This window comes from Leopardus geoffroyi, chromosome C2, assembly GCF_018350155.1.
Source record: "Leopardus geoffroyi isolate Oge1 chromosome C2, O.geoffroyi_Oge1_pat1.0, whole genome shotgun sequence".
NCBI classification, from domain to species: domain Eukaryota; kingdom Metazoa; phylum Chordata; class Mammalia; order Carnivora; family Felidae; genus Leopardus; species Leopardus geoffroyi.
Window position 1 is genome coordinate 156806588 of NC_059333.1, and position 13142 is coordinate 156819729.

General features: G+C 51.0%; 1 protein-coding gene across 4 annotated transcripts in view; it reads right to left on the reverse strand.

The window, feature by feature from the left end:
* Positions 1-13142, reverse strand: part of GLB1 (galactosidase beta 1) — a 95145-nt gene that overhangs the window by 17540 nt on the left and 64463 nt on the right. For all 4 annotated transcript variants that reach the window (XM_045436696.1, XM_045436695.1, XM_045436697.1 and 1 more), the window contains exons 13-15: positions 12856-12969; positions 11259-11390; positions 9338-9595 (exon numbers count right to left, since the gene is read on the reverse strand). In XM_045436696.1, coding sequence (XP_045292652.1) covers positions 9338-9595; positions 11259-11390; positions 12856-12969 — 504 coding nt within the window. The remainder of the gene's footprint in view (positions 1-9337; positions 9596-11258; positions 11391-12855; positions 12970-13142) is intronic.

The following is a 13142-nucleotide window of genomic DNA, read 5'->3' on the forward strand; positions in this document are numbered from 1 at the left end:
TTCCAGACTTGACGGGCCACTTCCTCTTGGGATGAGGAGACGGTTAGGAACTACTAGAGGCCGAATATGTCCCAGACAGAGCTTCTGATCCCCGCCCGCATCCACGCCGCCCCGCTCCAGCCTCCCCACCCCACAGCGCCCCCTCTGTCAGAAATTAACCACGCCCACCCCCTCCCACTGCGCAGGCCTGACTCTGGCAGCCTCCTTGACTCCTTCCTCTGGAACCCCATGCCCGATCCTTCAGCAAACCTTGCCTTTTCTTTTCGGTACAAATCTTGCACTTCTCTGCCCCACCACCCAAGCTCGCAGTTGCTCGCAGGACTGCTATAATAGCTTAGCTTCCCATCAGGAATTTCTGCATAAGCTTTGCCCTCCTATAATCCAGCCTCACAGAGACACGAGCTTATAAACCAGGTCCATTCTTTCACTCTCTGCTTAACAGCCACCACTGGAGTGAGGAGAAGCCAAATTCACCACCCCTGACTTGGGGCCACACTCTTCCCCCATACTCTCCCCTGGCTCACGGGATCTTTTTCTCTGGGCCTTTGCACTTGCTGCTCCCTAGCTCTGGAACATTCCTCCTCTGGCTCTTCACACGGATAACTCGGTCTGAGCCTTCAGGTCTCACCCAACGGCCACCTCCTCCTACAGGCACCTTTCACCACTCCTTACGTGGTGGTTTAAATATATGTCCATATATATATTTTTTTTCTTTTTTTTTGAGAGAGAGAGAGACAGACAGAGGGAGTGCAAGTGGGGGAGGAGCAGAGAGAGGGAGTGAGAGAGAATCCCAAGCAGGCTCCACACCCTCAGCATGGAACCCGACCAGGGCTTGAACTCACGAACTGTGAGATGGTGACCTGAGCCGAAATCAAGAGTTGGCTGCTTAACTAAGCCACCCAGGTGCCCATGTCCAAACATTCTTAACACTTCTCCCTTCAAAAGGCAGAATCTAATTCCTACCCTCCAATCAGGGACTGGACTCAATGGCTCTCTTTTCCCCAATGGAATGTGATGAAGGCAATGCTATGTGACTTCCAAGGCTAGGTTATAAAAAGGGTAGTTTCTGCCTGGCTCTCTCCCTCTGGGGAAAGCCAGTGCCACGTCATAAGGACACTCCAGCAACCTACAGAGAGGCCTGTGTGGGGAAGAACTAAGGCCTCCTGCCAACGGCCAACATCGACCTGGCAGCCGTGCAAGCCGGCCACCGTGGAAGGGTCCTTCTCAGCCCGTCAAGCCTTCAGGTGATGTGGCCCCGGCTGACAGCTTGACCATAACTTCGTCAGAGACCCTGATCCAAAACCACCAGGCTGAGCCAGTCCCAAATTCCTGACCCACAGAAACTGGGAGAATAATACACGCGGACCACTGTTTAAGCCACTCAATGTTAGGGTAGAATTTGTTACATGGCAATAGGTAACTCTTATGCCATATAAGATAGCAACGTCTTTACTCCCATGCCTTACTTTCCGTCACGTCACCATGTTTATTCTCTTCCCAATTGTTACCACTATCTGAAACGATGGCATTTATTTCTTAATTGCCCCCATTTCTACAAAGGTCTCAAGGTGATACCCAAATTCCTTGACACACGAGCCCATGAAACCACCTTTCCAAATGGACTTCCGACCACTGCCTTCCCGGCTCCTTCCGGGGTGGTTCCGACGCCACCAACCAGTTCTCCAGTCCTCTGGACGCCAGATGCTTGTGCAACAACTCAATTAGGACACCGTCTACCTAGAGCTGGGTCAGATCCCGCAAGTTCAAAGGGCTCAGACCCACAAGACTGCCTTCACTTCAGATACCAGCTCCAAGTCTGGGGTCACCCCTACTTCTGAGCCACCAGCTCCAAACTGGGGGTCCCCATGACCTCCTCCTCCTCAGGTTCAAGAATTTGCCAGAGTGGTGCACAGAACTCAGGAAAGCATTTTCCTCACGTCTGCCCTCTCCAGGCACACCTTCCAGCACCTGAATGGGTCCACCAGCCCAGAAGTTCTAGAGGTTTTACAGAGCTCCAGCTCCCAACCCCCACCCCAGAAGTCAGAGGTTGGGGTGTGGAACTCAAAGTTCCAGTCCTTGAATCATTTGGTCTTCCTGGTGGCTACGCCCCACCGGTACCAGAAAGACCAAATGATGAGGGTGCTGGAAATTTCAAAAGCAAGATGCACAAATAATTTAAACCTACAAAGGGATATTTGTCAGCCCTTTGCTAGAAATTCTTGGACTTTGTGATTTTTTTTTTTTTTTTTACATCTTGAGAAAGGGTACATTGGCCTCCAAAAAATAAAAAAGTTACTTTTAGTCAGTATTCTACTTTGATTGTTAGCTTTCAAAGCGTAGTTCTGGTTGCGGAAAGTGGGACATTATCCCCACCCTTCTCATCATCGTGCTGTTATGCGCCCCGACCTCCCGCGAGTGGCTGAACCGCGCAGGAAGGCTGCAGCGGGTTTCGGTAGGAGACTCGTGCACACCATAGGAAGGGGAGACCGACTGCCCGGATCCAGTGGGCTGGCGGAGCATGGCACTGGGCTGGCACACGGTGGCACGGCCGAGGCGCTGAAGAGCACTGCCCATCGGAGGGAGCCTGTGGTCAGATAAGAGCTCTGTGTCGCCTGAGTCTCTCGGGCGCAGCAAAACACGCCTGACTGCTTCCCACTGAAATCCCGGTTTGATGCTTGGGCACTTAACCAGAAAGCCACATCCAAATCAGAAGTGAGTTTTTGAATCTCGTGAATCAGCCTTATCGGTGACTTCGTTCACTAAATCAAGGCAGTTTCTTTACGGCAACCGAAGAGCACAGGCCCAGAGGCCGGAACAGGGCCTCTCCAGTCGGGGAGGGTCGAGGAGGGCTAGTGTATCCAGAGGCAGGGGCTTAGGAGTGGCTCGGGCTCCAGGTGCCATTCGGCTCCCCTCCCCCACCCTCACATCTGCCCATCCTCCCCCAAGTCAGACCTCAGTGCCCCATGGCGGGGGTGGGCTCTGTTTGTTCCGCATCGCGGATGGCTCAGAACCTCAGGGGCTGGCCTGGGAGCGTCCTCAGTAACAGGGGCCACTGCGCACGCCGGGAAGTATCAGAAAGCAGCATGCTCTGTTTTATGGGCATGTCCTCTGACCTTCGGACCCACACAACCCAGGTCCCCAAATCCTGCGGATGGACCTTCCCGCCTGCTTTACCGAGGTGTCCCTCACATACAATCCACTCACGTCAGCTGCACAGTTTGGCCGCTGTGCGACCATCCCCACAGTCAACGTTAGAGTATTTTCATCCCTCCAAAAGGAAACCCTGTACTCTTTAGCATCACTCCCCATCTCCCCCCCCACCCCGCCTCTCCCTCTCCCTCCTCTAGGCAACCACTGATTCTCTGTCTGTACACCTGCCTATTCTGGACATGTCACATAAATGGAATCTGCCACATGCCTGGTTTGCGATTGGCTTCTTCCATCTAACATGCCTTCAGGGGCCATCCGCGTGGTAACATACATGACTGCTTCATTTCTTTTTCCTGTCAAATAATCTTCCATTGTTCCATATATAACAAACATCTCGTCTATTCATTCATCAGTGGATGGACATCTGGGCTTTTCCACCTTCTGGTCGATTCTGGATAATTCTGGAGGGTGCTGCTGTGAACGGCTGTGCACTCGTTTTTGAGAGGACGTGTGCATTAGATGGGCTTGTGGGGTTCCAAACCTTCTGACGCATTTGTAAATACTGTATGTATATACACCTTCCAAACACGAATGTGTAGAACGTCCACACGTGAAGAGCCCACGTGTACATGCTCAGCACAAGCTCCTCGCAGCCCTTCCAGATCCTGTACAACGCCACCTGCCTTTCCATGCGGGCCTGCGCGTCAGACCTGGGGCTCAGGGAGCTGTTCTGTCGCCTGCTTGTGCTCCTCACGCAAGATCCTTAGCTCTCCTGACCTGCTCGTCTACAAGTTAGAGGTAATGACAGGACATCCCACCACACCTGCTCTTTTCCTTGTTTTAACGTTTTTAATTTTTTTTTGAGAGAGAGAGAGGGGGCGTAAGTGGGGGAGGGGCAGAGAGCGAGCGGGACAGAGGCTCTGAAGCAGGCTCTGTGCTGACAGCAGAGAGCCCAGTGTGGGGCTCGAACTCACGAACCGTGAGATCGTGACCTGAGCCGAAGCCGGACGCCTAACCGACTGAGCCCCCCAGGCGCCCCTACACCTGCTCTTGACGATTACATAGGCAGTGCCTCTAAAATGTTGAGCTCAACGCCTGTGTCAGGCACTCTTGGCTGTGACACCTTCATGACCTGGCCAAAGTGAACCCCCTCTGCCCACCAAAACGGTCTCATGCTTTTCCATTTCTTCACTTTTGCATCTACCACACTCCCGCTTGAAATCTCCCCCTCCGCCACCCCGACAGAACTCCCCCTGGCTCTGGCGACGTGCCATCCATCTGTCGGATCGGCCTCCACCCGGGCCACCCAGCCCTTCTGAACATTCCTGTAAACGGACATGTTCTCTTTCTGCTAAGCACCTCCCGGAAGTTCTTTCTCCTAAAGCACTAAACTGGTGAGCAATGGTGTGCTTCTCATCTGCCTTGGCCCAGTACCCACGGCGCCCCGCCAAGCCCCCCATCGCCAACATGGCTGCCTGAGGGCCTACACTGTTCCCGTCTGCTCTCTTCCCAGGGGCTCAGCAACACGGGCACCTGTGTACCCTTTCACCTGAGGGCACTTACAGAGCAAGCAGGCCCCGGGAGGTGGGCAGGATGGTGAGTCAGCTGAGCACCTTTTTACAAAACGCCCCTCCTGAAGCTTGTGACCCTGTGGGTGAAACCGAGGTGCCAGCCTCAGTGTGACGAGTCTGGGTGGGGCACGAGGGGGCTCAGAGGAGGGCGGGGCTGGTCCTTTCCTGGACTAAGGGTCTAAGAAGCTCTCTCAGAGGGGTTAATGCCAGTCTTGACAGATGAATATGTGATGGCAGGGTGGGCCGTGCGAGGGAGTGAAAAAGCCTGAACAGAGTAGATATATGACACATCAGGACACTGAGAGGGAGAAGGGGACAAGGAAGGAGGGAGAAAAGGAGGGAGCAAGGGAGGACGAACAAGCCTACTGGCTAAAGTGGGACGATCCAGGGAGGGTTTTACTTTGTGTTTGGGTCCTAGAGCCTCAGGTGTCACTTCTTGGCCACAACCTGGAAGGTGACAGAGAGACCGAAAGGCTGACAAAATGCAGTATGAGGAGGTATGAGAACAGGATCCTGGTCTGGAGGAAGAAGGTAGGGAGGGGATTCAGAGCTTAGACTTCCTCCTAGGGCCACCGGGCAGGAAGTGAGGGTAGAGGCAGAGAGATAAGTCAGACAGGAAGCTGAGGGAACAAAGGAGTTACACCTGGTAACAGACGAGGAGGGTGAGTGGGTGGGGGAGGAGGAAGGTGGCTTAGGGGAGAAGTGAAGGTTAGAAAGACCAGCTGGGGAAGGGGGAAGAGAGACCAGACTGCTGGGCAACGGGGGGCCCCCGGAGGCTGGAGAGAACGTGGGGATCCGGGGCCCTGATGAACGTGCTGGAGAGAACCCCCAGCAGTGCTCAGTCACTGGTGAACGAGCAAAGGTCAATGGTGGACCCACTCAAAGTGGAGGATGAACAAGGAGATGGAGTGGAAGGTCAAGGGGGCCAGTGATTGATGGCTTTAAAAAAAAGGATAGTGGTGATATCTAGGCTGGATAGGGAAGAACTGTGGCCTTAATGGTGGAGAGTTTCAGGTCATCAAGAAGACCCAAGAGCAGGCTGGGGAGGCTTGAGAGTTTGGAGGATAGAAACATGTAGCAAGAGAGAGGATATCAAAGCTTAAAATTCTGGAGTGTGTTCACCACGATATACCATATGCCGGGTCATGAAACAAGTCTCAATGAATTTAAGAAGACTGTGAAACCCTCGCTACAATTTAATTTGGGAACATTTCCATCACCCCAAAAAGAAACCCCGTATCTACTTGCAGTCACTCTCCATTCCCACCACCATTCCCTGCAGGCAACTAGCAACCTACTTTTTGTCTCTATAGATGTGCCTTTTCTAAACTGACTCCTACAATAGATGGTCTTTTATATCGGGCTTCTTTTACTTAGCATAATGTTTTTCAGATCCACCCACACCGTAGCTTGTATCAGTAGTCTGTTCTTTTCTACTGTCGAGCACTATTCCTTTGAATGGATATACCACGTTTCATTTATCCATTCACCAGTTGATGGACACTTGAATTTCCAGTTTGGGCTTATTACGAATTATGCTGCTCTGAATATTTTCATATAAGTCTTTGGGTAGACATAGGCTTTCATTTCTCTTGGGCATATACCTAGAAGTGGAACTCCTCAGTCCTATGGTAATTCTGCATTTAACCTTTGAAGAAATTTCCAAACCATGTTCCAAAGTGTTTGTATCATTTTACATTCCCACAAGTCACGTAGGAGGGTTCTCATTTCTCCACATCATTGCCAACATTTGTTACCCTCCATCTGTTATTATTATAGCCATTCTAGTGGGTGTCAAGTAATTTTTCACTGGATTTTGATTTGTACTTTTTTCTTTTAAGTTTATTATTTTGAGAGAGAGAGCACATATGCACATGTACCCGCACGAGCAGGGGAGAGGCAGGGAGAGAGAATCCCAAAAAGGCTCCGCGCTGTTAGCACAGGGCCCGACATGGGGCTCAGTCTCACAACCGTGAGATCGTGACCTGAGCCAATATCAAGAGTCAGATGCTTCACCAACTGAACCATCCAGGTGCCCCTGATTTGTACTTTTCTAATGATTAATGGTGTTGAGCATTATGCATCTTTTCATGTACTTATCAACCATTTGCATAGCTCCTTTGGTGACATTTTCAGTTTGTGACTGGGTTGTGTATCTTCTTATTACTGAGTTGTAAGAAGTCTTGATGTGTTCTAGATACGAGTCCTTTGCTAGATATATGATTTGAAAATATTTTCTCCTAGTCTGTAGCTTGGATTTTCATTTCCTTAATGATATCTTTTGAAGAGCAAACATTTTTAATTTTGATGAAATCCAATTTATCAGTTTCCCCCTTTAAGGATCACGCTTTAGGTGTCAAATCTAAAAAGTCTTTGCCTAATCCAAGGTCATAAAGACTTTTCTCCATCTTCTAGAAATTGTATAGAGGAATTAAATTAGAAATCCATAAAAATAAGACATACTAAAAAAAAAAAACCCCACAAACAAAACATACGGGAATTAAATAACACATTTCTAAATAATCTACGAGTCCAAGAAGAGACAATTAGGTAAATTAGAAAATATTTTAAACAGAATGATGTATTTCCATAAACATTTAAAAAGCAAAAAATATAAGAGGGCACTTCTTAAATGTTGCGCGTATCATTTGCCCTCTTCTCTTTCAGCTACTTACGTACTTTTCTTCTCCAGAGTCAAAACTCTCAGCAAGAACGTTTATGTTCAAGTATCCAAATTTACGTTCAGGTGTTCGTTTCTTTGCCTTACGCGCCTCAGTAGCATGCGATGCAGCCTGTGGAGGCTTTGCTCCGCTCGCATATACTTCCCGGGGGTCCCACTGAGCTCCTCGTGGCTCAATCCAGTAGAAGAGCTTCTGTCTTCCACTTACTTGTCCCCTCGGCACCACAAAGGCCCGCTCTCCTCCTCACTCTCTGCCCGCCATGTTTGTGCCCCTCTGCTTCCTTCTCCACCCCTTCTCCTTAGAGGGCCTCCTCCATCGCACGTCTTCAACGGCCATCCACACGCAGGCGATCTCATGCATACATTCCCAGCCCGGGTCCCTCCTCTGACTTCACCCACAGGGCCCACAGTCCTCCGTCTGTACCTTCGCCCAGCTGTTCTCAAAGGCCTCTGCAACTCAATCTGTCCAAATCCAAACTCATGATCTCCCTCTCCCAGCCCAAGTTTTCTTTGGAAATCTTTTCTTTCAATCAATGGTACCATCTGCCCAGCCACCAGCCTGGAACCTAAGAGGCATCCAGGGTATATCCAATCCATCATTACATCTCATTGATTTACTTTCACGTATCTCTCAGATAGTTGATGTCCTCTCCATCTTAGCTAGCACCATCCCTGTCTCTCCCCGGGACTACGGTCCAGCCACCTAGATAGCTTCCCCCAAACCCACAGGCACCCTCACTCAACCTGGGGTCAGAGAGGCTCGTCACATCACAATCACGTCATGGCACTCTCCTGCTTCAAAGGCTCTCATCATAACGACGAGACATTAATGTGGTGTAACTGGCCTATTCCAACCTCATCTCTACCCACTTTCTAGTCTCTTCTCTGAACCACACTCCACCCCCAAACCATGTATTTGGGTCCTTTACTGGTTCCTTGCGCCCCTCATTTCCCCCCTATCCAACCACATGGCCTTTGCACATGCTATCTCTTCTGCCTGCAACATGTTTCCCTCCCCCTTTTGCCATGGCAATTCCCACTTATCCTCCATATCTCTGTCACGCGTCACTCCTACAGGGAACGCTTCCCTGACCTCCCTGACAAGGTCAAACGCTCCAGTTATTACCAACTCCCATGTTTCTTTTTAGTACCCACTGCAGCTGCCATCTTGCCATCTCATTTGGGTGACTGTATGATTTGGGTCTGTCTCCCCAGTTAGAGTGTCAGTTCCATGAGGACAAGTCCCACAGTTGGTTTTGTTCATTGTTGCACCCTTAGTGCCCGGCACGAAGCTTGGGCACAGAGTAGCCACTGAAAAATACTTGTTGAGTGCATAACTGAGTCCTGGTAAGGTCATCCAGGGTGAAAATGGGAGTGAAATGAAGAAGACAACGGCGAAGGAAGACATATGGATGGCTTCAAAGAATAAAGGTGGGGGGTGACCAGTCAGGAAAATGGCCAAGGAAGAGGTGAAGATCACAGAGACAACGGGGGGCGCCCCCAGGGTGCAAGGCTGTATGAAAGTGGAGTGTTGTGGGGGTACAGAAGTAGGCACGGACAAAAGAAAAACAAGTTCCCCCAGAGACCCACCCCCTGCCTGGGCCAAATTTTCTTCAAGACAAACAGAACGTGTCCCTCATAATCAGTATCCAAAGGGCTACGGTTTTTCTCAGGGGAAGCCAGAAAGCCGTCACTTGCTAAAGGAAGTCGTCAGTCAGTGACAATGGGGCACACGGTACACATTCCGGCTGGCCATCGAGTCCCCGAAGGTCTGCCAAGGTGCCACTACGGAGGACTGGGTAAACGAACACAGAAAGCTCTCTACTCCCAAACTGTCACACAGCGTCTCATCAGCAGCTCTTTTTGGTTCTTTATCAGAAGCCGAAAAGCAGATCTTTGAGGCTCAAACTAAAATATTTTCCATGAAGACACGTACCTTGGTCCATCCAGAAAACTGGATAAAGGTGTCCTGGGGCAAGTCTGGGATCCCGCTGGGAATAGAGAAGTTCCCCGCGTAAAAGGCCGGGAGTGTGTAGTTGGACGAGTGGTGGGCAAAGGCTTTATTATCCTGACGGCCACGGTTACGGCCATGCCAGCCCCCCAGACGGCTGCGCACTGCATCCTCGGTGTCCAGCGGGAAGATCATCCAGTCCGTGAGGACACTGGAACCGAGGGTCAGGTTAGAAATAAGACCCTGTAAAGGAGAAACGGTAATGAGCTGGGGTGGGAAGAAAAAGGCGTCAAGTGTCTCTGCGTCCCTACCCTGAATTCTTAGGGAAAGCAAACTGGGATATGAAACACCGACAGCAAATGAGACTCCAATGAGGTGAACACCAAAGTGGCATCTGGCCTGAGGCCAGAGCTTTCGACCCCGTGCCCGCCATGTTGAGTGCTTGGTTCAAAGTCATCGCTGAATGGAAGGGATGATGGAATCCATGGAATGGGAGAATGCGTGGAGTCAGGAATGCAGAGGGTGTAGTGGGGGAGGGGGGCAGACCCCGCCCCTTCATATAACCAGGAGCAAGTCTTGGCCTTGAGCCCCTCAGCAGCACTCGGGGATGATCGCACCGAGTCCGTTCACTGGCTGGGGAACTCAGTGAGGTGGCGTAAACGAGAATACTTTGATATCTGGGAAAGGCTAGACACGAAGTGATGATGATGGTGACCCTCAGACCCGCATGCTGGAGTTGCTCTATTTGTCCAGCAGGTTAGCGGGCTGGGGCGTCCCTGGCCCCATCGAGGCCTATGCTCACGGCTTGCCTAGCTTCCTCTTCCCGCCTTTTATGTGGCGAACTTCTCTCCATTCCCAGTCAGGTCCCAAATTTCTCCCAGGCCACCTCTCGATACCCAGCCTCCACTGCCCACTTAGTAAATCCAATAAACATTGGCCAGGCAGCCATGGGCCAGGCTCTTCGCTGGGCACTACGGCCAGAGACTACACAAGAATGCCTGTCACTGCAGGGGCCAACGTGGCCTGTGACAGCCAAGCAGGAAGGCCACTAGCCACAGCCTGAGCACAAGGACTTTAACCGGGACATCTCTACTGGAGACAAAGGCGGCCCCTGCACGATCATTCCCTAGGAGTGTAATTGCCCTGCCTCTGAGCCGCATCAACGGGGTCAGGAAACAGTCCCACACACCTGTTCTGGCCTAGGCCGAGTGATGTCATAAATCTTTCCATGGGGGCCTGCTGTCCTCTAGCAGATGAGGAACTATCTGCGGGGAAGCCTGTATCTCAACACCCTTGCAGCTCGCGGAGCCTCGTGCAGAGCATGAGCCTAACAAATGTTTGCCGAATCATGCTCTGAAAATGTTTTCCAAGGAAAAACGTTTGGGTCGGGGCTAGCCACCCGGACACAGAGGAACCAGCAGGGGTGAGAGGCCACGCACCGAGGCAAAAGCCTTCCTACGCCTCAAGGCTTCATCACGGATGGTCCACACCCAGCAAACGGGGCCGACCAAAGGCTGAGCTGGCTTGGTTGGCCACGAAGCCCCTTTCGAGAGCTAGGTGGGCTTTTTTAAGCAAAGGAAAAGCTTGGTGGAGAGGCTTCCTCCTTCTTTCTACAGGATGACCGAACCCGAACACGAGGGAAGGGTTCTCTTTGCAAAGCTCAACTTTCTCATCCTGCAGAGGAGGGCAGGTCCTCAAAATACTCGAGCTTTGAAGTTGCAAAACAAATCACGGCAGGTTCAATCACCAACCTTGGCAAAGTGTGTGTGTTTTTAAAAACCACTTCTACGTGAACAGGGCTGGCGGAGAAGAATGTATGTGCGAGAGTTTTTAAATGGCTTTACAAAGACTTCCTCGGGTGGCACAGACACAGTCCTATCGACCTCGACAGCGAGGCTGGTCCTACCTTGAAATCATTGATGTATCTGCCATAGTTCACACGCCCCATGTTCTCCACCAGAAGGTCCAGAGTGGCTCCGGCTTGCCCTGTTATGTTCAGAGTGATCCCGTAACTTCGCTCCAGGACTCCCTGGGGCACCTGTGGGGTGAGAGTCCGGTGGGAATTAACTGAGGTGAGAAGGGCAACAGAGCTCGGCTGGCTCAGCCGTCACACTCATTCTCCTGCCTTGAGGTATCACCAGACTCAGGAGACAGTGCTCTGCCGGCCCCTTTGCCCAAGCCACCGGCCAGGTGGCCAAGTTCCTCCAAACACTGCTTCCAAAACAGGCAACCCACCAGGCACAGCTCAGAGCAAGGGAAGGTCTAGGCTGGCTTCCTTTGCTCTGGGATGTTTGCTGCACGTCTTTTTTCTTTTAATTTTTTTTTATTACCTTTATTTATTTTTGAGAAACAGAGTGAGACAAAGCATGAGCGGGGGAGGGACAGAGAGAGAAGGAGACACAGAATCCGAAGCAGACTCCAGGCTCTGAGCAAGCGGTCAGCACAGAGCCCGATGAGGGGCTCGAACCCACAAACTGTGAGATCACAACCTGAGCCGAAGTCGGACGCTCAACTGACTGAGCCACCCAGGCGTCCCTACTGCACGTCTGCTTTTAATAGAAAGGGAACGGACCCGACAACTCCAGGGGGGGATTCCTACTGCGGGAGCCCCTCCGTGTTCTCACAGCACAAAGGCAGTCATAAAAAGTGGCTTCTCAACAACGTGGAGAGATGAGACAAAAAATCAGATAAATGAGATAAAAATCAGAGAGTTAGGTGGAGTAGTCTCACCTCAAAATACCTGATAGGATGCATTAACCACGAAAACTATATAATAGAATGAGAACAAACAACTGAAGTTATACTGACTAGAATTCACGAAGACGACCCACCCCTAAACTGGAATTCAACACACAACGGCTGTCAGTATATACACGGGCAACATACACATGCTGTCCTAGAAACGTGCTCCTGCTGAAATGAAAGCCTTTGATCACAGCAGAATGGAGACATTTTAATTTAAAAATTTCTGAACAAATTTCCTCGGTTAGAAAAATCTCTTCATGTGCTTTTTCACATGATTATTCCAGTGGAAGGAATGGAACTCCTCTAATGTTTCTTCCCTGCGCTGTGCAACAAAGTTCTTTGTGTATTGTGGCTATGATTACCATGAACAATCCTTCTGCATAGAATTTCTCACGCAGGACGAAGGCACAGAGTTTAACGAAATGCGGCTCCCGCGTGTTCACAATGGGGCCTGTCCTCCAGGAGCAAAGGAGACATGGGCGACATCCTGCGGTTGGTCAGAGAGGACGGCCTGGGCTGGGGAGACCAGGAAGGTTTCCACGAAGGGGGCTGGCTTGAGCACACCCTCCCAGGCGCAGGCAGAGGGAGCATGGGTGAGGCCACATCAGCAAGCAAGGGCCACAGCTAAGGGCCATCGAGAGGAGGGGCAGAGCCGGAGTGTGGAAAGGTGCACAATGGCCTCGAATGCCCCATTTCCAAGCACAGACCACACATCCCCCTGTTGGGGCAGACACACACAGCTCAGAGACAATTCTTACCCCGTCCACGGCGACATAGGCGCGGTCACGGACTCCATTGAGGGGTGATGACAGGGGTGTGGGGTCGCTGCAGTCTTGAGGAAGCGTTGTTCGGTATAGCACGAAACCAAAATACTGGTGACAAGAAGAAGGAAGAAAAATACATCACTCTTTCAAGAAAGATAGCCTGGCCACCTCGATCTGTGTGAAAGTGCTGTTTCTAGAATCGTAAGGAATAAAGTGTTTCTCTAGCCTCCAGCAAAAATTCAGTCTGAAAGAACTGGCTTAAATTTTTAGATCATACACTC